General features: G+C 43.5%; 1 protein-coding gene across 1 annotated transcript in view; it reads right to left on the bottom strand.

Annotated features, from left to right (window-relative positions):
* The window catches only part of Gadl1 (glutamate decarboxylase like 1), a 172,249-nt gene that overhangs the window by 99,213 nt on the left and 47,376 nt on the right, over window positions 1–25,660 (bottom strand). The window contains 6 exon segments of the mRNA XM_034484292.2: window positions 9,829–9,910; window positions 10,504–10,568; window positions 15,652–15,717; window positions 15,720–15,770; window positions 20,879–20,933; window positions 21,066–21,145. Of these exon segments, the coding sequence (XP_034340183.2) occupies window positions 9,829–9,910; window positions 10,504–10,568; window positions 15,652–15,717; window positions 15,720–15,770; window positions 20,879–20,933; window positions 21,066–21,145 (399 nt within the window).

Below are 25,660 nucleotides of genomic sequence, written 5' to 3'. Positions count from 1 at the left end.
TCCCAGTGTATGACTCCACTGGTGGGAGATAGCAATCAGTCCCCTCTCCTCCCCTCCCTTTTTCTCTCCTCTTCTTCCCTCTCTTTTCCTCCATTCCTCTCTTCTCTTCTTCCCCCTTTCCCTTCCTTTTGTCTTTCCCTCCTCCTTTCTTTCTCCCCCTCATCTACCCTTCTCCTTCCTCTTTTTCCCTTCCTTTTTTCCACCTCTCTCTCTCCCTCTCTCCCTCTCTCCCTCTCTCCCTCTCTCTCTCTCTCTTTCCTTCAGCACTGCCCTACATGACCCATGGCACATCCTCAATGGCTGTGTGCTGAATAAATTCCCATTTCTTCTTCCTCCTACCCTTTCCCTTAAAAAAAAACCCCACCAGATCTACAGTTGCGCCTTCTCTAGAGGGAACATGAATGGAATAGAACGAGCCCTTGTCTCTCAGGCTACACATCTGAAGCCTTGGGAGCAAAGGATTACATGCTGATGTCTTGAACCAAGGACGATGCCTGAGAAGTAGGTATAAAATGTCACCAGATAAAATTAGAAGGAAGTTGCTTACCGCCATGTCTACAAGTGATCAGATATCCTGCCTAGCACAGTGGCATCCCTAAATACCCCACTGTTGTCAAAGGTTTAACACATATATTCCCCTATTCTCCTAGTGGAATGTAACCAACTTTTTGAAGGAAAATTACAAAGCAAAGCCCAGAAAATCACCATAAACGCTGGTTGTGCTTCTTCAGCTTCTAGGGATTTCACACAGAGTGAGCCTCGAAGATGGCGATTAAACTTTTAATCACCAAAAATTAGAGCGGGGGCTGGAGAGGTGGTGCAGTTGTTTGGAGTGTGTACTCCTTTTGCAGAGGACCTGAGTTCAGTTCCTAGCACCTACATCAGGCAGATTACAATCTCCTGTAGCTCTAGCTACAGGGGGATCCAATGCCTCTGGCCTTAGGCACCTACACTTACATGTAGACAAACCTGTGTGCATATAATTTCTAAGAAGTAGAATAATAAGAAACTTAAAACACTTAATTAGTCAGTCTTAAGGGGGTCGGTTACACAAACTACAGCATATCAAAAGACAGGATGCTTTTCAGCTATTAAAAAATTTACAGAAAGATAGAGAACTGTATTCACGGTTGTGTTTGAAGGGCTGTGTGACAAAAGCAAACCGTACAGCACAATTTTGTGGATTGGTGACTAGGTGGGTACCCATCCACTTAAAGGTATGAATGCTGCCGGAAACGAGCGAAGGGCATCTTCAGAGAGCAGCCTTCTGTGAGCCTTCCTTTGTCTTTCCTTCCGTTAGCACTCTGGAAATAGAAATCTCAAGATAGACGTGGGCTTTTAAAAGTCCGTTGTGTTTATGGCTGGAGAGATAGCTTGCTGGGTAATGGAATGCCGGGAACCAAGATAAATGTCCTCCTGGAAGTCCAGTGCTCAGGAGGTGGAGACAGAGAGTCCCTGGGAAAGCTGGCTGTCTCAATTAGCCAAACTGGAAAATTATAGCTTCAAAATGAGAGGCCCCTGCCTCAGTGTTTAGTGTAGAGAGTGATAAAGGAAGACATTACACCCAACAGCAACTTACTGCTACACATATAGACACACGCAGACACACACACACACACACACACACACACACACACACACACACACACACATGCGAGTGCATACACACATGCATGCACACACACATGTACACTCTTGCACACAAGTTCACCACTACACACGCAGGCACACATGCTCACACATACCACACACAGAAGAAAAACAATCCCTTGTGCCTGCATGGTCTTGGTAAATCAAAAAGAAAGGAAGCTGCCACTTGAATTCCCTGTGGCTTCTGGATTCAGCATGAACTCTGCAGTTCAGCCAGATGAGGACAGAATGGGAAGAAATGAAACAGAGGTGTTAACACTCTGGAGGACTTCTGATGAGTCCGTCCCTGTTAACATTTAGTTTTGAGTCTTTTGGAAGCTAAAATCCTTCCAATAAACACTCAGAAATTGAATGGTGGATATTGAGATTTTTTTTTCCTGCATCTGTGGCACCGATAGAATATGTGGGCTTTCATTTATGATCAAAGTATCAGAATATGCTCTTTCTTCCTCTGCAGCTGCATAGGCACACACCTTTTATACCTGTGGTCAACCTATTTATAATCACAGATTCCTGGGACCACTTCGCCTTCTTTTCATCCTCATGGTACAAAGGCGGCTCCTGGGAATACAGCTTTAAGAGTGGTCGGTGTGCTTTGTTCCTGCAGTGACATCTGACCAAGGCAGAGAATTAGTCAGCACACCACAGCAAACCCTCAGAACAGTAACCCCCCCCCCCCCCCCCCCGAAAACTCTACGGAGCATAAATTAGGGAGATCATTTCCTGACCACTGCCTGTGCTAATTTGCTGTCTTTCAACTAGACTCAAACCTTTACACCAACTGTAGAAGGGGGTCTAAATTAAAATCGTGGTTCACTGGGCACCAATCAAAGTACACTCAGGCCTGAGTGGGGCTTGGCAGTGAGCTCAGTATCTATGTAATGTGGATGATCGTATCTCCAAATTCACAAAAGAAATAATTTGGGGTGGGAAAATTGAAGATCTTTAGTTCTCTTCCCTGAGAGAGCTAGGCGTGAGGCCATGAGGGTGAAGTCTAATTTGCAGTGGAGACCTCAAGATGATGGAAAGCCCAAGGAATCTGGAAGCAGCACAGGAAGCCAGTCCAAGAGGGACCCTGTGTCCTGCAAAATGACAGGGACCCAGAACCAGGGCTTTCCAAGCTCCTTGGAGCTCACATGATGCCTCTCTGCATCCTGGTATAAGACACAAGCTGAGCTCCAGGGTTTAGTGTGTGCCCTGCCTGGTTTCCATACTGATTTGGTCCAATCTTGGCCTCCTATCTTCCCATTCCCTTGCTTTGCAAGTGAGGATGCTCACACTGTGCCATTGTATATTGGAAGTAGGTAACTTGATTGTTGATTTCACAGTGACTTGCAGCTGAGGGCATGCTCCAAATCTCGGAAAAGACTTTGAATTTGGACTTTTAAGCAATGTTGGACCATTAAGACTGCTGAGCCCTTTCAATTTGGACTGAACGTATTTTACATTATGAGATAGCCTGGAACCTTTGGGAATCATGGACAAGATGTTGTGGTTTGAGTCTATAAAGTGTCCCACAGGCTTATGAATTTTTTTTTTTTTTTGTCTCCAGCTGCTGGCACTGTTTTGGTAGGTTTGTGAAAACTTTAAGAGTGGGGACCAAGCAGAAAGAAGTAGATTGCAGATGTAAGCCCCTTGGGTGCTCTTTCTCTGACTGCTTTTTGTCTCACTCTTTCCTGGTTCCTGGTGTGGCATGTTGTGGACAAGAGAAAGCCACGCCCTTCCACTGCCATGAACTCCACCAGCCCTTCCCCACTTGGATAGACCAAAACCAGGAGTGAAAATAAAACCCTTCCCCATTTAAGTTGCTTCTACCTGGAATTTGGCCACAGCAACAGGGCAGGAACTGACACAGCAATGAAGAATGGAAGTCACTCACCACCCTAAGAATGCTACCCCATGGTGGGACAGCTTACAGGTCACTCTGCCACTCTTCTCCCTTAAGTAGTCATAAAAGAACTCCTTGACTTTTGCTCCCAATATGCAGGTGTTCCTTTTCTGGGTTCTTACTGACACTAAGAGGAAGCGGAACAAACAGGCCATGCTGAGCCACCCTGCCATTACTTTCCTCCTCTGGTGGTACTTCTCTATGGCCAGCCACAGAAACACTGTTTTCACTTGGTTTTCTGTAAATTATCTTTTATTCTCCTGGTAATTGTTGTCTCCAGGGCTTACTACTCCAGTCTACTAACCCAGGCCTAGTCCTGGAAACTTCTAGCCTCCATACAATCTACTCTAGGCCTAGAATGTTTTCAGCCTCTGAGGCTTACTGTTGAATAAGCTCACCCCTTCCTAGTTCTTTCTGAGCTCTGGCTGACTGGTTCAACTCAGCTGTTCTGGCTCACACTCCTCAGCAAGCTGACTGATTCAATCTGACTTCTCTTGGTTTCCCCAGAAAATGCTCTGCTTGGCCTCAAACTTACTCTAGCAATCTGATCTAATCTTCTGACTCCTATCACTCTCTGGCTCATTCTGTCTTCACCTTCATCTAGCTTGTTCTCTCTTCAACCTGTCTGTGTATAACTCCTGATAAAACTGTCTTCTCTCCTTTCTCTTCACTGACCCTTAAGTAGCATCCTTTTCCTCTCTGTTCTTGTGAGAGTTGGGCAGATCCTATTCTGTCAAGTCTTTCTTTGATTTGACACTTTGTCTGCCACTCAATTAGACATCACTTTCAAACATTGGTGCTTCTTCTGCAAACTAACCTTACCTTCATTGTTTGGGATTAAAGGTGTGTACTAAGGGCACGTCTGTATTCTAGCCAGAGGAATTGAAAGTATCTGCTGAGGATGGAACCACACTACAACTAGAAACAGGTATTTTCATAAATAACACAATCTTGGGGCTCACAGTGTGATAAAATATCCTGCATCCGTTTTCAAGTCTTTTACCCTAAAGCTGAGTTGAACTTAGGAATTCATGATGCTAGGTAAACACTCTACCACTGTGGGATATTCCCCAGCCCTCAATTTGTTATTTTTAAAGGTCTCCTGTCTCACACACAACTTGGCTTAAATACATTTGTTCGGCTCTTTGCTTGTTAGACTGTCTTTTGCTCTAGAAAATTCAGTGACACAAACATACACATTTTCCCATATATGTTCTTTCTTTGAATTCATTATATCACTCTCATTCCAACTATCTCCCTGGTCATTCCGACTCGGCCTTCCCACAGAGTTCTAGCCCGTCTATCCAATCCCTGAAGCGCTTCAACACTTTCTGGGTGGTTACATATCAACTTCATATGCTGCAGTCATCGATAGGAGGGAAAGTCAGGTGGAAAAAAACATGGCTCCATAAAATCTAGTATAGGCATAAAATCTAGTATAGTGTGGTGCATTTTCTTAATTAGGGATTGATGTGAGTAGTACCACCTGAGCTGGTGATCTTGGGTTCTCCAAGAAAGCAGGAAGATCAAGCCATGAGGAACAAGCAAATAAGCAGCATCCTTCCATGGCCTCTGCATCGGCTTCTGTCTCCAGGGTTGAGTTTCCCATACTGGCTTTCCTCAGTGGACCAGTGATTCAGGATGTGTAAGCCAAATAAACCCTTTACTCCTCAAGCTGCTTGTGGTCATGGTGTTTCATCACAGTGATAGTGATCCTAACTAAGATAAAGACAGAAGCTTTGATCTCTTTCTGTTTTCTTATGCTAAAGTTTCTCTGAAGGCTTCCAATCACCCTTAAGATAGCTACTACCCTCTAGGTAAACTTTTCTAACCAAGACCTCTTCTTATATGTCAGCTGCTTTAACTGGATAGATTGTATTCTCACATTGTAGATATCCAACACTGTAATAAAGAGATTTCATGCTCAAATCCTTCCTCACCCCATCTCACTAAAGAGTCTAAGTCACCCAATTGCCATGTTAGTACTTAGAGAGTCAACCTTGACACCTCCTTCTCCTTCATCTCCTATAGGTACGTGACCATTCAGCCCTGTGCAGTTTATGTAATATAGATATAGGATGTCGTAGCATTTTTTTTATAACTTCCTAGCTGTGGTGGTTAAGACTGATGGTCAACTTGACAGGGTTTAGACTCATCTGGGAGACAAGATTCTGGGCATGCTCTGAAGGGACTATCCAGATTAGGTTAGCTGATACAGGAAGTCCCACCTACATGGTAAGGGCCACCATCTTATGGGCTGGGCTCCAGGACTAAACATAAAGGAGAAGGTGGGGTAGGAACCAGCATCTATTGCTCTCGGCTTCTCGGTGATGGACAGAATTTGAACAGCCTCCTTATATGCCTGGCACCATGACTCCTCCATCATGATGGACCGTAGACTCAACTAAATACTTCCTCCCTTAATGTGGCTTTTGCAACATTTTTCACAGTATGAAACAAGTAACTGACACACTTGTCATCAACTGTTGCATAGATATAGCCTGCCTGCCTTCCTTCCTTCCTTCCTTCCTTCCTTCCTTCCTTCCTTCCTTCCTTCCTTCCTGCATCCATTCTTGCTCTCTTCTAACTTACTTCCCTAAATAAAAAAAAAAACCTTTTTAGAATGCCTTCCATTCTTGAAAAAGATTTGTTTATTTTAATTTTATGTAGATATGTGTTTTGGCTGCATGTATATGTGTATGTGCCCCATATGCCTTCTGCCCAAGGAGGTAAGCAGAGGACCTGGGATCCCCTGGAACCATAGCTACGCACAGTGATGAGCCACCATGTGGCTGCTGGGAGCCATACTCAGGTCCTCTTGGAAGAGCAGCAGTGCTCTGAAATGACAAGCCCTGTCTCCAGTCCCAATGCTGTCTAATTTGAATGTTCTTTCCCTTTCTAAAGATGAAGTCGGAAATCGTTAGGAAGATCTCTAAACCGTGATGTGGTCTGCCCACAGCTTAAACTTTCCATCCCATTTCCTGCTCATTTTAACATTATCATCCATCCGTGCTTCCGTCAGCCCCAATAAACTCCTTCCAGCTCTCGAAACTTAACAAGGACTTTCTTTTCTTAGAAAATCTGCACATATTGTTCTCTGCACCTGGGATAGATACCGCGTTTCCCTGCTGTGATTTCTCCATCTTATATTCTTCTCTGTATCAGAGGGGAATGCATTCGGCTGTGCACACAGCTTACCCAATGGAGATGGCTCCAGCCACAAGGAAGTTTCATGTCACTTGAATCTTGTCACAGAGTCTGAAAGCAGGTGTTTTCAAGGTTGTCACAACAATTCAAAGTTATTACCCAAGGGCAAAGCTTTCTCCTTTTTTTCTTTGACACTATGGACACATTGGTGGTTTAATCTAAGGTCATTGACTTATGTTCACAAGGTGACTGCCAGACATCCATGTTTCTGGTTCTATTACCACTACACACAAGTAAGAAAGGACGGGAGAATTTCATCTCGTGAGCATCATCTTTATCAGAGGCTCAAAGCCTTTTTTGAATTGCTCTGCATCAAATGGGCCAGATTTATGACATATAGATCAAAAAGGGAGCTGTTTGGTGGGTACTGAGAATGATACAAAGAGAAGAATGTAACAGCTACCTCGATTAGAACCAAGGCATCTTGATGTTCTTTAGTGCTCCTATCAAACGACCAAACACAGGGTCAAATAGGTAAGGTTGGGGAGAAGACTCAGTGGTTTAAGTACTTGATGCACAAGTATAAGAACCTAAGTTCAAATCTCCAGCATCCACATAAAAGCAGGGTGCAGTGGTGCACATCTGTACTCCCGGCACTAGGGAGGGGGCCAGTGGGGCTTCTCCAAGCCAGCTAGTATGGCAGAAACAGCAAACTCTGGATTCAGTGAGAAGCACTATCTCAAACAATAAAGTTGAGAAGTGGTTAAAGAGGACATCCCAGTGTCAACCTGTCTTGTGCTATCGCATGGTGAACACATTCGCACACATGTATGTACAGAAGTAAACATTACACAAAGAGGTCTCCCATCCAAGTACTAACCAGGCTCGATCCTGCTTAGCTTCTGAGATCAGATGAGATAGGATGCGTTCAGGTCGGTATGGCCATAGACACACTACACAAAGAGGTAAATAAGCCTGTTCTGTTGACATCCTCTCTGTGCACTGATAAACTCTCTGTCTGTGGGAAATGTCTCTTATTCACTGCCCAATTCCTAGGATAAGAACAGCGTAGGGCCTATCTGGGTCAGTCAAATCCGTTGGTTGAGAGACTGACTGAATGAATATGAAACAGAATAGCACACAGAATACAGGTGTAAATGAGACAGACACCCTCAAAGAAAAAAACCTCTGGAGATGATTGACGTTTCTCCCATCTCATGGCTGAGCTTTCTAATCCACTTAAGGAAAAAAAATGAGTTTTTCCTCAAGAAAACATCGCTTCAGTTGCTCAATTCATTGCATGGTGAATGCAACTCTGTTACTTTTTCATCATGCCAAGGGAGCAGGGCCCATTGTTATCACTGCAATTTAGGAAAGAATTCATTTTTAAAACCTGAAAATGTAACCCGTACTAATGAGGTGTATGATTCAGAAGTATAATTGCCTACTTACATAAATGTGAGCCAATTCTTTGATAGGTCCTTCAAATATGATCAGAGAAGAAGAAAGAACAGAGCAGCTAGGGAGTTACATAAAGAGTACTCAGAACTTTCTGACTAAATTTTCCATTTCTGAGAACATCACTCCAACGGATAGTTTGTCATTCAGGTCGGATGAGGAGGGAGAAAGAAAGTGCCAAATGCCTGGCACACAGTATGCATCTGGGCTGTTTCTGTCTCTGAATCTAGTCCAAAAGGAAGTTGGGTTTACACCTATTTCTATCTTGTCCTAAATATACATCTGTGAGTAACTTGAGTATGTTCTTTGACTCAAAATGGCATGATAATCTTAAACTACCTCCAGTTATAAATATAATCAACTCACGGTTTAAAAAAATTATAAACCAAAAGGGTCAAGTGGTAATTAAGATAGTCACCTATAACCAGCTGGGAACACTGTCAAGTATAAACAATCTGTGAAGACAGTCACCTATAGCTAACCTGTGAATATAGTCGACTACGACCAACCCATAAAATGTCAACTCTAATCAGCCTGTGAAGACAACCAACTCTAACCAGACTGTGAAGACAGTCAACCATAACCAACCTATGAATATGAACCTAACAAAACATTTGGAGGCAGACAATATCCCTGAAAGTAGCTACTGCTGTAGATGCAAAATCTTTCTTAATTTTGGATGGATACTCTGTTTGGCCATATCAAAACACATGTAAACATGTGCTAACATGTAAATATCACATTTATTTGTTAAGAAAGAGAGAGAGAGAGAGAGAGAGAGAGAGAGAGACATAGAGAGAGAGACAGAGAGAAAAAAAGCCACTTAAATACCTCCACATGGAAAACTTCAAGTTTTAAATATGTTTTTCATTTGCAATAAAACTCCTTTTAAAAAAATAACAGAAATGACTTTCACATTGGCAAAGGGAGTCCCCTCTGATGTAAACAGATGGCTGGGAAAGATCACCCACATGCTGAAGGCAGATCTTGAGGAGGCATTTCTAAGAATGAAGTGGCACTTCTCAGCCTGGGCCACTTCCCACAGGATCCTTATTTAACCCACATGAAGCATGTCGCTCATGCCTCTGGCCAAGAAGAGCTCAGCAGCCTTTGTCCCACTTGCTTCAGTCGTTCAGAGTAGCACCCAGCTTGCCCTCATACTCCAGAAAGAGCTTGAGCAAGCCATCCCAAGTAAGCCTGCACTCAGATCAGTCCTTAACTAATACCCTCCCATAGAAACAGACGGCTAAGTCCCTGGTTAAGCATATTAAGTGTCTGAGGTAATGAGTGACACACGTCTGTTCCACTTTCCCAGTGAGCAGAACTTTTTAGATGACTTAAATCCCAGACTCAATCAATGAGAGAGAGAGAGCAAGAGAGAGAACAATCGGAGAGATAGGAGAAGGGATTGAGACTTAAAGCCCAGTTTTAAAATATAATCCAAAGGAGGGTATAAGCGACCATATTTTTCTCTAGTGAATAAGATTATATAATGCCTCGATCAAATCTGCCAGAGACATACAAGTTCTTTATCTGAGTCTATTTATCTTTTGTTTCAAGGTCACGGCCATTTCCTGGGGACCATCTACACTTAGTCCAAGACATCAAGGAATGAGCAACCATGGAGCTTCTACAAATTTGGAGACTGAGCGCATTCCATTGCTGGAAAACACAGGAAAACTCACAGATTTGTCCTTGACAAGTAGAGCAGAGCACTGGATTCCCGCCATCAGCATCTTGTGTGGGTTCCAGGCCACCGAGTCAGCCCTGCAATGTTGAAGAAAGAGAGATCAGAGAGGGGGCTTGGCTAGCTGCTGCAGGGAGACAGGAAATACTACTGAGGTCTCTTATACAAGTTACCAGTCCATGGGATTCCTCATCTAAGGAATGGAAACAATTTAGAGGGTGTTTTGTTTGAGAAAAAGATATTTTTTTAGTGTGTGTGTGTGTGTGTGTGTGTGTGTGTGTGTGTGTGTGTGTAGTGGCCAGAGGTCAAATTTCAACATCATTCCTCAGGATGCCGTCTACCTTTTTTTTTTTTTTTTTTTTTTTTTTTTTTTGAGATAGAGTCTCTTGTTGGCCTGGAGCAGGCTGATTAGCCGTGAATGGCAGAGCAGTGAGTCCCTGGGGATCAACCTATGTCTGCTTTTCCAACATTGGATTACATGTGTGTGCTACCACACATGGCAATTTTTCACATGGGTCTTGGGAGACAGACTCGGGTCCTTTTGTAAGGACTTAATAGACTGAGTTATCCCCCAACCATGTTTCCTAAATGCCACTCGGATGGAGACATTCCAACAATTGTTTTTTTTTCCCCTAAATAAAAGTCAAGGTGCAAAAGAGGAGACTAAATTTACCTGTGGATGCCATGCAGGAGCCGGCGGTGCTTTCTTGACACCAAAGCCGAGCCGCCCCAAGAGGCCTGTTGAGATATTTATATACCCAAAACAGTTACTTCAGTGTAATTGCCCTACCCGTGAACTGCCATAGCAAACCCACATGTGTCATTTGGCACTTCATTTTGATATCATGTTTACTGATTTGAATTCTGGGGAGTCTGATCAGGTGATCCGAGTCCAAGTAGAGTAGTTGAGTCCTCACTGACTCACTGGTGTAGAATCACACACCATAAAGAAACGGGTCTATTAATAGCCAATGAGCTTTGTATGGACACAAAGAAGTTACAAAGATGCAGCCCAGGCCCTCCTGGTGGTTTGGATCAAGATGGCATCTTCACACTGTTGATGCACATGCTGTACTATGAATAATGAACCAAAGGCCGGCATCCTGTGTAGTGGATGAGGACACTGTTGGCAAAGTAGCTAGAAGGTCAACATGGGTTGGGTAGGTGGAAAATTATGCTCTAAGAAAAATCACGTCTTTTTGGCCAAGTGTTTTTTTTTTTTCAGAAATACTTACAAGCAAAATGCAGGAGAACAAAAGAGATGGACCTTGGAACTTAAGGGGGTGCTCTATTGGAGAGATGACGTCATGAGTACCAGAAAATGGGACAGAGAAAAAGAACATGAATGGAAAGTCTCATGGGAAGGGGGAAGGAAGGAAAGGAGGAGCAAACCAAAGGGGAGGACATCTGGTTTTTGAAAGTGGTGCAGAACTGTGAGTTTTAATCTCTAAGACACGGAAGGGCAGCTGCAGGGACTCTGAGGGCATTTGACTTTTCATGCCCTGATTCCCCCAGGACATTTCACAACATTCTGTGAAGGATGGAGTTATGGCTATCTCCACTTCGGCAGGAAACTAAGGCTCAGAAGTACTAACAAGATACTCTGGGGTATTATGGGTAATTAAAACCAGATTGAGGATCCCAAGCCCTTTACCAGATATAATTTAGTCAGAGTGATCATTCAGCCAAATGAGAGAGCATCACACCAGGAACTGAGGGGGGATGAGGATGCTTCAGGCAACAGTTGAGTTCAAGAGTAGATGCCACAGTATATTAAGAAGCAGTAGGGTTATGTGCAATCTAGAGGTAGAAGAGGAAGGAAATGAGAGACTCCTACAGCTTTCCGAGTACTACTAGAGCTGCCCATTGGTAGCCAAGATAGTACAGCACCAGATACCACGTGGCATGAAATCCCTTCTAAGAGTAACTTCCATTCATGACTGGGGTGAGGGTGAAGGTCATAAGCTGTGCAGTGTAAAATTAAGAATGAACTTACTCCGGGTCAGACTTCTGTGCAGCCCTTAAAGTAAACGTATCTTCAAGGTTCAGACCCTGATCCCTCAGTGGGATCCTTTCAGTTGCAACCCTGATTCAACAAAATTCCCGAAGACTCTATAACTTCTGCTTTCTGTGACTGCCCACACCCTCAAGTAAAAGATTGATACACTGGACTTGAAATTTAGTCTTTCCTACATCCACCTTCTCAATGCTGCCCTATCCCACAGGCCCCACAAAGACCGGAGTTGACCGAGGCTGGAAGCAAACAGGACCTATCGGTCACACTCGTTTCCACTCTCCTGCAATTAAGCAGCCTTATTCCCTACATTTGCATTGTCCCTGGCCCCTTGTACAACCCCAGACTCTTCTTCATCCCCCAAATAAACCCTACTGAGCCAGACTTAAATTGAAAAAATCACAAGAATTCTTCTTTTGGTTCACAAAGTCACTGGGCAGGATAGGGAACGCCCATGGGCAAATTTATTTCTCAAAAGATTTAAACGAAGAAAAACTAAATAAATAACCCCGCTGACATCATGACCCTGCTTCTAGTTAGTTCCTTTCCTCAGTTCCTAACTCTAGAATTTACAACATCAAACTAGTCACTGTCCTGGTGGAATGGCTTGACTTCCTTCCTCTCTAAGGACTGTCACTGAGGTCTTAGTACATCTTAAGCATCACAGGATCTTGTTCTCTTACTGCCTGCTCATAAGTCAATAAAGCTAGCCTTGAAATATAAGTCAAGGCAAGAGTAGAGATTTCACAGCCTCCTAAGCTCAGGAGTTTAAAGACAACACAGGCTGCAGACTTAGCTCGGTAAGCAAAGTGCTCGTCTGCCATTCATGAAGCTCTGAGATCAATATGTAGAGAGTGATAACAGAAACCAAACCTGTAATCCCAGCGCCTAGGAGATGGGGGTGGGAGGATGAACGATTTTTAAGGTCATTTTGGTTATACAGCAAGTTCTTGAGACTCTATTTTGTAAAAAAATAGACATAAAATGCTTATTCAAAAGCTCCCATGGGAAATTGTGGTAACTAGAGGGAAAGAGGGGGAACTCTGGGAATCCAGGCCTAGAGGATGCTACCAGCCCCTGCCCCGGAAAGGTGGCTAGCCCTGAAGGAGTCTCACATTCATTCTCACGGTGGAAGGACGGGAAAAGAGATCACAAAACAAGAAAAGGATTTAATGTCCTTAGAAATGTATGAGAAGTCCAAGCAACTATTGTGATTCTGCCAAGATCTTACCTTTAACATTAGTGGTCTGTGTTTGGTATACGGGGTTTCCTAAACATAAGTTATATTCTATAGTAACCAGATTGCTCAATGAATTAGATGCCTGCCATCATGCAGAATGAATAAAAACTGTCTCAATGTTAGGATGTGTTTGTTTCTTTAATTCAGATTTCTTTCCTCTATTCAGAGAGGCTGTTGTCAAGATTATTCTGACATAACATGCCTACTATGTGCAAGTACAATAAATTGGATGCCTACCATGGGCAAATACAATCAGTTGGTGTAGCTTATTTTCTCACTGAAGTACTTTCTTCAAATTTTATCCTTTAATTAAAAAGAGATCTTTTTCTTACCATCTATAAATTACAAATTCCGTCTAAGCCACATAAATCTCTTTAGATCATTTCCAATTTCAAAGCTGTTGTAACTACCATGTTCCATGTAAACCTATAACCCCTATTGATGTTTCTCCTATGAGAGTGGAATATTTAAGGAGAAGGCTGGCATACTTGATTGTTTCTCCTTATTTCCATGGTTAACGAAAAGCTCACTTCACATTATCTCTTAGGACATTAAGTATCGCCACATTCCTAAGGCGATAAAAATCAATAAGGTGTAAGTTAAAAAGTGAACAGATAAGAATACGCAAGCTCCATTTAACGAAGTCACAAAGAATTACCCAAAGTGTTGCTATTGGTGAGTTAATCAGGAGGTCCCGTGACTCCAGCGAGCCTGTGTCTGGTTCACCCAACATTACCATCTACTTAGTGAAATCTTAAAGGACTCAAGTGCTTTCTCTAGATCATTCTGTAGACGATTGACTTCAGAAGAATAAAATGCACTGAACTATAAAATTATATGTGGTGTATCTCCTTAACACTTGGCCATTCTCCGTTCAGTGAGTTATTATATATCCTTTCTGATCAGGAACATCTTAGCTACTCTCCCATGCTGGAAGACACATTAAAGCCTCCTGGGTGTGTTCAGCCATTCCTTCTCTAAGGTCTATTCAAACCCACAAATGCCTGGCTTCATATGAAAGAAAGGAATAAGGAAGGGAGAGGCAGGGAGGGGAGACAGGGAGGGAAAGAGGGAAGGAAATAAAAGAGAGGGGAGAAGAGGGAGGGAAAGAAAGAGAAGAGGTGGGAGGGAGAGGGGGGGGAAAGGGCAAGGAAGAGGGGAGAAAGGAAAGAAAAGAGAGGGAGGGAAGAGAGGGGAGGGGAGGAGGAAGAAAACACAGAAGGGGAAGTGGAAACTTTTAAATTTTTGGAAATTAGTTATGTTAAATGATGTCTCACTAAAGCAGACACATTAGAGGATGCTAGGACATAAATATGAATCCACAGCCACTGAGCATTGGTTTGGTTTGCTCCGCCTCGCTAGTCTTCGCTAGTCTGCCATTGAGAGAAGCTCATCCAAGAACTTCTCATGAGGTTCCTGCAAGGTTCCTGCATCCGTTTTCTGCTTCCTTGGCCTCACCTCAGGCCAGTTGGCAAGCCTAATGGTTCCTTCCGGATTGAACGACAGCTGCTGGTTCGTGCCTGGTGTCTACCTGCTGAGAGGACTGGTCTGCAGCTGCTGAGTCATATTTAGTGTTTGCTAAGGGACTGCACTGCTGCCAAAGAAGATCAAGCTTGCCCCCAGAGAGCTACTGCTGAACAGGTCCACTTCCTCCATACCCTAATAGCTTTTCCTCTGCTGGGTGGTGGCCTAGAGGAGAGGTTGAACCCTTATTAAAAGTAGGTTGCAAAAAATCCATGCCTACAGAGAAGAAGAGGAAGGAGGGGGAGGGGGTGAAGGGACTAGAAAGAAAGGGGGAATAAAAGAAAGGGGAAAGACAGGGAAGAGGAGGGAGAAGGGAAGAGAAGGGTGAGAAAAGCAGGGTAGGAGGGAAGGGCAGGCAGGGTAAGGGATGAAATAAAACATGTGGAACTTTTAAATCCAGAACAAGTAGACCTGTAACAAAAATTACACTTAGCTTAAAGAAAAATGTATTATGAACCACCCCAGGACTTACAAAATGAATTAGAAAAAAATCCAACCCTTTAAGTTGGAAAATTATGAAGAACATAAATTATATCTCTTTCCTTCAAACAATTATCTATTATTATGGACTCAGCTAAAACCTGCTTTAATTAAGACATGTAATTATGGAAGGTAGGATACTATTTTTTTTCTTTCTGCACTTTCTCGCTGATTGGAATCATATAATTTTAGAGCTGGAAGATACTTTATTGGCCATCTCGCCCTGCAACTGAAGCAACTGCAAACTCGGGGCTGAGCCCAATGAAAAAGATGAGGCAGATCAGAAATCAAAGTCGCGATCTCTGGGTTCCCTGACACTGTTTCCCTAACACTGCTTTGCCAATTTGGGGGACAAAAAAAATGGTTTGTGGGAAAGGAGAAAGTCCCATAGAATCCAGAGAACAAAATCAAAACAGATCTGAGGTCTTAGAATCTTCTGGAAGCCTTAAAGTAACTGCATGCTCATTACCCACGTGAGAAGCATAACTCAAAGTAAGAGGCTTCTAGATTCTGAGAGTATGAGAAGCTGGGGAAGGACTTAGAGGTTAGACAGATGGACTTACATCCACATGGAGCCAGAGGCCATGCCTCTCACAGACCTCAGCAATCTCATCCAGGGGGGTCAAAGGCGCCCAGCTACGGTGGTACCAGAGGTGGCACAGACAAGAAATGGCACTGCATCCTGTGGAAAGGAGACAGGTCACAAAGAGAGTCATCACTACCATTCTGAAATTCACACCTGTTGGAAACTGTAAACATGGGATATATGTATGACAAACGGGTGTCCTTGGAGGTCATGGCTGATTCTGTGAGTATTGGGACACTTCCATACTATGTGGCCTTTGTTTATTATAAATAGGTTGAGTACACTGAGAAAATGCTATAACCTGATCCTCCATTGGTCAAGATAAATGGCTAGAGTCAAGATATTGCTGTCAGGTCCTGTCTGTTGTATTCTGTCCATCAGGTTCATGTTGTGGTAATGACCCAGGTCCAAAGTGAACAACACCACTGGAAATGACAGAAAGTCATTCCGTAGGCTTGCTTGGTCTTGAGGAAACATTCTAGTTTTTTATAGTGCCTGCATTGCCCCCTCACACCTGAACAAATATAGACAAAAAATCTAGCCCCAGGGGTGAATAGTCCAGGCCTGTCTGCTTATCTAAGTAAATAGATACAGCTGCCAGACAAAGGTACAAGCAAGTGTAGATGCAGAACAAATGCGAACAGGGAGAAAGAAGCAATCTCACAGGGAGGGGCTATCCATTCCAGGCAGCCATAGATAAATTCACAGCGTACATTGGGAAAGAGGACCTGCCTTACTCGTGAACTGGTCCCTTCCTCACAGCTGATGGCTTGCATCTTATTAACTGAGCAGATGTCAGTGAACCATGGATGAGAAAAAGGAGATCCCGGGTATAATGGCTATTCCTGGTTGTCAACTTGACTATATCTGGAATGAACTATGATCCAGAAGTGGAGGACACACCTGTGATCCAGATCTTGAGGCTGGAAGACAGGTTTCTGACCTGGATCTTGGCATGGAGATCTTGAGGCATAGTGGCCCTGAAAATCTTAGGCCCAGACAAGATAATACATGTCTTAATTCCAGGAGACTGAGGCAAGGAGATATCTGAGTTCAAAGTCAGCCTGGAGCAAAACAAAGTCCCAGATCCAGGCGGGTAGTACACACCTTTAATCTGGGCCACACTTTCTGCTCGAGGCCTACATAAGGACATTGGAAGAAAAAGGAAGATTTGTTCTTCTTAGGCACTTGCATTTACTTGTAAGCACATCTGTTAGAAGACCAGTTGAAACAGCTAGCTTTGTGGGACTGAGCAACTACTAGATCCTTGGACTTCCCATTCACAGCTGCCCATTGTTGGGTTAGTTGGACTGTAATCATCACAAATATATATATATATATATATATTCCATAAGTTCTGTGACTCTAGAGGACCCTGACTAAGAGAACAAGTATAACACAGAGTTGAAAATTAACACAGTCAAATCATCTAAGTACAATGCACACAGCAGCAGCTTCATGCCGATCAGGCAGGGAAAGAGAAAAGAAGGGTATTTCCCATCTCATCAGTGCTAACATGGTGGCAGAAGTATGTTACTGTGACAAGGACAATCTACAGACAACTGTGGGATTGTGGGTAGCTATGATCTCTAGGATTTTTAGAACATGAAGAATGAGGTACTCTTGTGCATTTTATTTCTTCTGAAAATTGTTTCACTTCCACTCAGCATAGCGTTGAGTTCCTCTCGGATTTTTGGTGAAGTTCACTGTTGTCACGACAGATGCTTATCTCCTTGTGTGCCATAGTCACTTGCATTTGAACCAAATTTATTACAACTTAACTGACCTTTTCATAGAAACATGTTATTTCTCTATGAGAAGTGAGGCAGAAGATCAGTGGGTCCCATGTCCCTCAACTGAGAGGCCCAGGAATCACAGTAGGAGCATAGAATGAATCTAGTTGCCATCTGGTGAGACACCTGTGGCACACAGGATTGAGTCTACCCCAACTCTTTCAGAGCCAGGCCAGAAGGTGACAGAGCCCCCAGTGGAGAGCCATGAGCATGGGGAAATTCTTCCCTGCACTCAATCACAATTGGTTATTAAGTCAGTAACCTAAACAGAATAAGAACAGGGTCACAGCAGTCAATCATTCAAAGAGACAGACAAAAAGTCATTTGCTGAAACTGTTTAAGGTGTCTTTAATGGTGGGACTTCTCCATACACTGTGTGATGTTCTGACAAGCAAGAGAAAATATCCAGGTAAGCTATCAGAGGATTCTAATGAGTTCTTCTCACCTATTAAATCATGTTTTTAATAGGTCGAGAACCCACACATTTATGTGAGATTTATTTCCTGTTTTTTTTCCTGCCTTGTTTCTGGCTGTTAACTACAAAGTTCAGGGAAACAGTATTGTTCTCACACCGCCTGCACACTATATTTCATAAGAAGGTTTGTTGCTTCAGACACTCCTGCTCATAACCACCTTGGAAATATACAGTGGTCCTGCTCACTGGACTGGTCAATAACTACTTCATTGGTTCCCTGTGGTTTCCACTGTCTCTGTGACAGCACCAAGCAAAGGTTGTTGTCTAAAAGATGTTTTAATGGGTAGCCTTGGCTCAGAGAGCTTGACCGCAGCACAAAACGCCATGCTGATGGCTCCCTGTGTCTCAAGTACTATGACAGAAACACCAGAAAAGGGAGACAGCTTATGGCACTGCCACGGAGCTCTGCAAACCCATGGTGTGCTACCGTCTGCAAATGAATGCAAGGCTGGGTGCTGGTGAATCCATGCCCATGTAGGCACTGACTTCAAAGAAACCTGGGCAGAAACACCAGTGCATCCTCGTTCTCCTCTTTTTCCATGTGTCTGAAGCAATTTTCATTTTTCCAAATTTCTGTTTTCCAGGGTCTCAACTTCAGAATCATATCAGGTTTTTACACGTGGGGTATCAATACGAACCAAAAATTGAAGAAAAAAAGTAATGACTCCAATGGGATCAAATCAACCTATGCTAGACATATAAACTGCTAAGAACGCTCACACACCAGAGGCTGTGCTTGGGGGAGGGTGGAAAACAGTCTCAGAACATTGAGAATTGGTAAATCAGACAAAAGAAGGACATGTTTTCCCCTCCTTGCCTGGGAAGATCATTTGCTTAGGGAAACTAAGCATCCATGAGGAGACATTTCTGTTTGTAGCAGAAGGGCTGCCAATGAGTGAGGGAGGGACAAGAACATGGACTCTAAAGTCACTCCAGGTAATAGTCACCAGGGCAGCCAAATCCATGAGGTGAGGGTAAGGGAGGGCTTAACAGTAGATGGGTAGACCCCAACGGTACTAAGTTCTACTGATGATGTCATCACAGAAGGAGGCAGAAGGCATCCTCCCCAGGGAAGGACAAAGTGTAAAACAATGAAAAGAAATACAATTTGAATCTCGTGGAGGTCCAAGCACCAGGAGACGCAAGGACAGACAGTGCAAAAGGCAGTCAGAATCTCTATAGCCTTAATGTGAGCTGAAACCCAGGGACAAGGAGTCTTCTCCAAATCAATTCAAGGCATAAGAGTAGAGGCAGAAGAAGCTGTGGATTACCAAAAATTTATCAGATCTATAAATCATATATATCATATGATATATATTCTTTGCTGAATTCTTCCTTAAGTAAGCCAGCTATTGTTTTAAAGGAGAAAGGGAAATTTGTAGTATAAAGTGACTATTTTATTATATCAAGAAATGATTGCCCTTGTTGTCACAGTACTGTTTTAGAAATAAAAGTGCCTATACTTCACAGATATGCTCAACTATTTCTGGATTGATGGAATGATGTGGGGGGCGGGGGTTGTTTCAGAATTTTGAGCAGTGAAGGGGACTGAGGTGGAGATGGAGGAAGAAGTTAACCACATCTGTGAGTGCGTATGACGGGTGGCAAGAGGCATGCTACTGCTCTGTAAACTTCAAGGCCATCTACGATGAAAAAGTTAAAGAACAGAGACAGACAGACAGACGGACAGACAGATGGAGAAAAGGAAGAAGGAAGGGAAAGAATGGGGAAGGGAAAGAAAGAACAGGAAGGGAGGGAGGGGAAATGGAGGGCTCGAGTAAACAAACGAAGGGAAAAATATCTTGACCATATTTTGGAGAATTTTACCCCAAGTGAGACTGTGACCATGTGGGCCCACAAACAATGCTCATGTGTACACAGACAGTAAGACGGTAACTAAAAAGATGTATGTAGGTTTGAAGACACACATCTGAAGACAACACACCTACAATAGTAACAGATTTTTTTTTTTTTAAGTATAGACTGCAAGGCCAGCAAGATGGCTCACAGAATAAAGTCACCTGCTACCAAGCCTGAAAATCTAAGTTTGATCCTCAGAACCCAGATGGTGGAAGGAGAGAACCAACTCTTAAAAGTTGTCCTCTGACCTCTCTATATGGACCATGGCATGCACCCCCTGCCTCAGCCACCAAATAAATAAAATGTAATTAAAATAATTAAGTATAGACTCTGGAGCAGATAGAGTAATTTAGCATACCCCAGGATAAAGTAATTTTACAAAATTTGAAAAGATAGAGTATAACAATATAAATATATTAAGGCTTAAAATAATGAACCCATCCATCTTCAAATGCAAACGCCTACGAGAACAGACCATTTGCATAAACCACCTGTTTACAGTGCTGTCTGCAGCTCTGTCAGCAGTGGAGGAAGGGGAGAGCTGGATGGGAGGAAAGACTAGAAAGACAATATGGGTGCTATGGGTGCGGCAAACACTTTGAACCCAAGAAGCAATCTGGGGTGAACGCAGCCAGCCATGTTTTCAGTCCTGTGTGAAGACCAGCCTTGCAGACAATCACATCAGTTACGCACGGTCAGGTCTGGCTTTCTCCAGCAGCAAACACGTCAGCATTATCTATTCAAACAGCTCGGGAAAATAGAACATTCTGGTACAGAAGTGCTAGACTAAGAACTCCCCCAAGTGAGGACAGGGGGTATATCTCCAGACCACCTGCCATGACACCCATTGTTACAGACTCTGACCACCCAGAAATAAAAATCCCCAAGAAATCAGAGAGCCATATACCAAGAAATAGAACTTATTGTAAAACGGCTCCCCAGTTTCCCCGTGTTAACCCGGACATGCGCTCTTGTCTCACACACCCCCTACAGCAGGTTGGTGCTCTGCATTCTCTCCGAGTTCTCTTCCTCACGGGCACCACCCATGCCCACCTCTCCCAAACCCTCACTCTCACCTCTTGTCTCGCTTGACAGATTTGTTTCTCCAGCTCCTCCGGTATCATTTTACCTCTGAGGGGTACAGAGTTGGGACATTTCCGTTATGCGCAGTACTTAACAGGCAAAGGCTGTGCTTTTAGCAGGCAGGATCTCCCCCTCCACCCGCGACGCTTCAGCCCCCACCCCCGCCCCCTCCCCTGTTACCTTCCATCTGTTTCTACAAAGTACACATTCTGGGTGCCGATCCCAAGGAAGGAGGCCGCTTTCTTCATGGAGTAATGACACTGAATTAGAGGGGGAGGGGAGGGTCAGAATTGAATGCAAGCATGGAACATGTATTATTTACTATCTAAACTGCTGCTGCTGCCGGGCGGTGGTGGTGCACACCTTTAATCCCAGCACTTGGGAGGCAGAGGCCGGCGGATTTCTTAGTTCGAGGCCAGCCTGGTCTACAGAGTGAGTTCTAGGACAGCCAGGGCTACACAGAGAAACCCTGTCTCGAAAAACAAAAACAAAAACAAAAAAACAACAATAACAAAAAAACTGCTGCTGTGTGTGTGTTTTCATAGCTTTGGCGTAGTCTTTGCAACAGGATCGCGTAGAAGAAAGAAATTGATAACTGGATTGAGCTGCTTAATGAGTGGCAGAGACAGTTGATTTTGGGGTCGGAGAAAGCAGCATTTTTGGAACCTTGAATAAATAACGAAGAAGGTTTGCTAATCCAGAAAGCATTGTATCAATAAAGCCTATGCCATCAGCTCGTCACAGGAAGAAATGGTTAACGTGCGAACCCGGTTTAGTGCATGGAGCAGACTTGGTCACGGAAGGTTCTTGACCTTTTTGGAAGACTAAGAAAAGTCTCTCTTGACAGTACTATTATGGGCGAGTTAATGCAAGGTTAGAATTTAGAACACTGCTGACCTAAAACCCTCTGAGGAGAGACAAGAAGCTATCTCAAAGATGTCAAGAGAAAGGTTTAATTATTTCCTAGAAAAAAAAAAAAAAAAGATCGGCTATAAACAGAGATCAGACACTTGACTCATTTTATAACATTGAAAACAATGCTAAAATCAGACCTATAGAAATACGGCCAGCATCACATGAATCAAAGTAATATTGATAGGCATTATCTGTCCTCCAGCATGGCATGAATAAGGTCAGTAGTTGGGTCTGGCAGGTGTAGCCTATTTCCTGTTGACAAATACTGGCAAGATATTGGACCCTCTGCCTCACCCTTCAAAGCTTATCCCATAATTAGCAGTCTAACATCGAAGATGCGGTTCTTTGTGTATGAAGGGGGACAGGTGGTCAAGTCATTCTTTTTCATGCCAGAGAAACAAAGGCAATAAAGAACATTATTATACCAAAAAAAAAAAAAAAAAAAGTAACTTTAATTTGTAGGGAAGAATGCATTAAAAGAATAGTCATGCCTTCATACTTAGCTTGATATATTTTCTCAAATGTGGTTATTTTTTTTCCTTCTTTTGTCAAATGGGAAAGCTTTTTATTTAAAAAAAAAAAAGAAGAAGAAGAAGAAGAAAACCCTGTAAAAATAAAACGCAGAAGGAGTCATACAACCAGGAAAAATGAGACCATCCTAAATAATTAATTTCCAAATATCAAGCAGGACACATCCCAAATGCCCGCAGGATGCATTTATTTCAGGGTGTCACAGAACATATGCATATTGGAGGGTAATAATGTACATAAAAAATGTAATTAATGTCTATGGGCTACATCAGCCTGTGCTGGCTGGGGGCAACACTCCTGCACAACTGAGGTGACACAGCCAAGGTGAATTATTTCTCACCAGAGATGTGCGTTCTGCCAGCCAAGCAGCTATTGATTTCCTAATGATAAATGCTAGCCTGCTCCCAGTGACGTCTGATGGTAAGGAAAATCACAGCCCTCTCTCCATGAGAAACAATACAGTCTCCAACCAATCCTTTGCTGAGCAAAAGTCTAGACTGGGAATCAGAATAACAGCCATGGAGTTAACGCCCAAAATGTCAGGACCAGGGACATCCCAGTAGCATCCTCCAATGCAGACAAACAGATTTATTTTTAATGTCTGCCAACTAAAAGGCAAGCATCTGAGAGTTTCTGAGAAGAAGGGCCCTGAAAGTGGAGAGAGAATGGAGAAAGGCTTTAGATATGTCAACTAGTTGAGGAGAAATGAAAACCCTAGTTGTCTGGACCCGAGAAGTAATAACTGCATTTTGAAGTAAATGGTGGTTATTCCCATCACTGGCCAAAGACAAATCGGGCATCCTAAAACCCAGCCTCCTCATAGGTTTTGTAAATCTACAGGAGGCATAAACCACCCCAGTGGTACCGGTTTCCACAAAGATGAAGCAGTGAGTGAGCTATCGAGCATCAACATGAAAATCAGCCCTGAGCTGAAGTGTCACTTTCTGGTCCTTGTAAGGATGCTTTCTCCATGATCTTGGATGTTTTCCCTGTGATCATGGCTTTCAGGATGAATTGTTGATTGGTGTGTGCTGTGTCCAGAATACTTTTGGTCTAGTGCTGACTAATTTGATGCTCAAAGTTTCAGGTAAGGAGAGCAGACTTTGTCAGTGTTGCCCTTCCAGGGAGGGAAAGCAGAAATGCTCTGGAGATTTCTCCAACATCGTAAGACTAGTCCCACTCCTAAAGATGCCAGGGTCGATGCAGATAGATAGCCTTCACCTTCATGTTCTTAACATCTTAAAGGGCACTTGCTTTCCTACTGTGAAGACCTGGGATCCACCCCACTCCAGCTCAGGGGGTGCTGTGTAGCAATTTCCTCTCAATGAAAACATTCCCCTAAGGCTCATGAAGTAAGAAAGACCTACAAGACTCAGGGAGTTCCTGAAACTTACAGGACTCACAATGCTCCTCTCCAAAGTTCTAAGAGTGCTAACAGTTGTCAGGAGAAGAAACTCCCCAGCTTGATGAGTCACTTGCAAGTCATACAGCCAACTCCAGGGATTCAGCTTTCATGAGTCTTGCCCATGCTGGGCTTGGCTTTTCAGATGCTATGGACCTTGGGGCACCCATTCTCTTGGATGTAACACCCTACCGATACCCACATTCCTTTAAGTAACCTTGGTAAGTTCACTACATCACCAGCTAAACTTATGTGGTGTTGTTTCTTTGCTGTTTCATACGCATCCCACCTAGAATGAGTAGATGTTTGTTCGTGTATTCCTTAGGCAAAGTAGCACATCAGGGAAGCACCGAGGTGCAAGGTTCAAGGAGGACCAGCCCGGAGATCAGCATCCTAGGCCTCCTCCCTCCCTAGTGCCAGCCCTGCTTGGGAGGAACTAGTTCCAGGTCACTTACTGTGTGGGAGTTAGGTGCTTCCTTATGACCCTCATCTTGTGCCAGACAATGATCTTTGCTCTGTGTTGTTTCTAAAATGAATCTCTCTGCTAACAAACCCCCCAAACCCCCTCTCCCTTCATACTCAAGGCACCAATAGAAAAGTACTAACTAAGTCACAAATATAAAGTTGTATCACACCTCTCCTCCCAGCACTGAAAAGGCCACTGTGGAAAGACCAGTGACATCTCAGGAGTCTACAGTGATGTGCTTGCTGGCTAGTAACAAGAGGCGAATTACAGTCAAAAGGGGGAGTATGCAGAAACACCTTCAGTGCAAGATATATGCATTCCATATCTGGATGTGTAAAGAAGGGATGCAGGGATGTGGGGCAGAATGAAGACTGGGAAAAAAATTACTGATAGAACCATGGAGGGACTGTGGGCCACTGAGTGACCACTAATAAAACTTACAAAGGTAAATGATGACATGCAGCCAGTGACTACCCTGAGCTTTGAGGACTTTACCAAACACGACATTGTGTAATTCTATTTTTAGCTAGTTTTTTTTAAAAAAAATTTTATAATAAGCAATGAGGGTAGTCATTAAGATGGAAATTAAAATAAAGTAGATGCTATGACCTGAAGCAGGGAAAAGAAGAGGGTTGCAAGTTGCATGAGGATGGACAGGCTGAGTCTATGACTATACACTCAAGGCAATGGTGTGCTCACAGACATGGGATTTACATCCTGCTCTTTGGTTTTCTGAACCCAATTTCTGCTTCCATGTTAGTTAGCCATGCCTCTGGGGGACTGGAAGGATCACTAGGCTCCGGCTTCATAACAACCTGAGAACCTGGTGTCTTCTCTCTCCCTACCATGGCTAGCAATCATCCCCATTGCCGTCTTCATCCTCAGCCTCTGTTAAACTTCTTCCATTCCCAGGGGCAACTCTTCCAGAAGACTCTAACAGAGAAGAGTTAAACCAAGCGAAGACATGGAAGAGAAGACAGGGACAGGGTCTCATCAGCCTGCCCAGGAAATGAAACAGCACTATATATTGCTGTTGACTTGGGTCCCTACGTCTGAAATAGACTGGGCTGTACTATGGAGAGGGAAACCCTATCCCATAATAATCCCAAGTAAGCATGTATTTTCAAAGTTCCAAACATCCTACTCTGCCTACAGAAGACCCAGCTTATCAAGAAGCATGGTGCCCAAGGGAAGATGCTGATGTCCTGGTACCACCCAGATGTGTCTCCAAAGGTACCGCTGCCCTCACTTCTGCTCTCTTGTCAGCACAGAGCTAACCAGAGCCAAGAGTAAGAAGAAAACGCAAAACTTGGCTAGGGTTCTCTTTGCTGAGGACCCTCAAGGCATAAACTCTTGTAATAATAAAGTGACATTTTTTTCTCATAGAAGAAAATGAATTGCTCAGGAAAGCCCAGCTGAAAGTCATAGACAAGGTTTAGATTTTAGCCAGCTTTGGCTTTG

The sequence above is a fragment of the Arvicanthis niloticus genome, chromosome 21 (assembly GCF_011762505.2).
Source record: "Arvicanthis niloticus isolate mArvNil1 chromosome 21, mArvNil1.pat.X, whole genome shotgun sequence".
Classification (NCBI taxonomy): Eukaryota; Metazoa; Chordata; class Mammalia; order Rodentia; family Muridae; genus Arvicanthis; species Arvicanthis niloticus.
The sequence above is the reverse complement of the archived record's forward strand: the minus strand, read 5'-3'. Positions and strand labels throughout refer to the sequence as shown.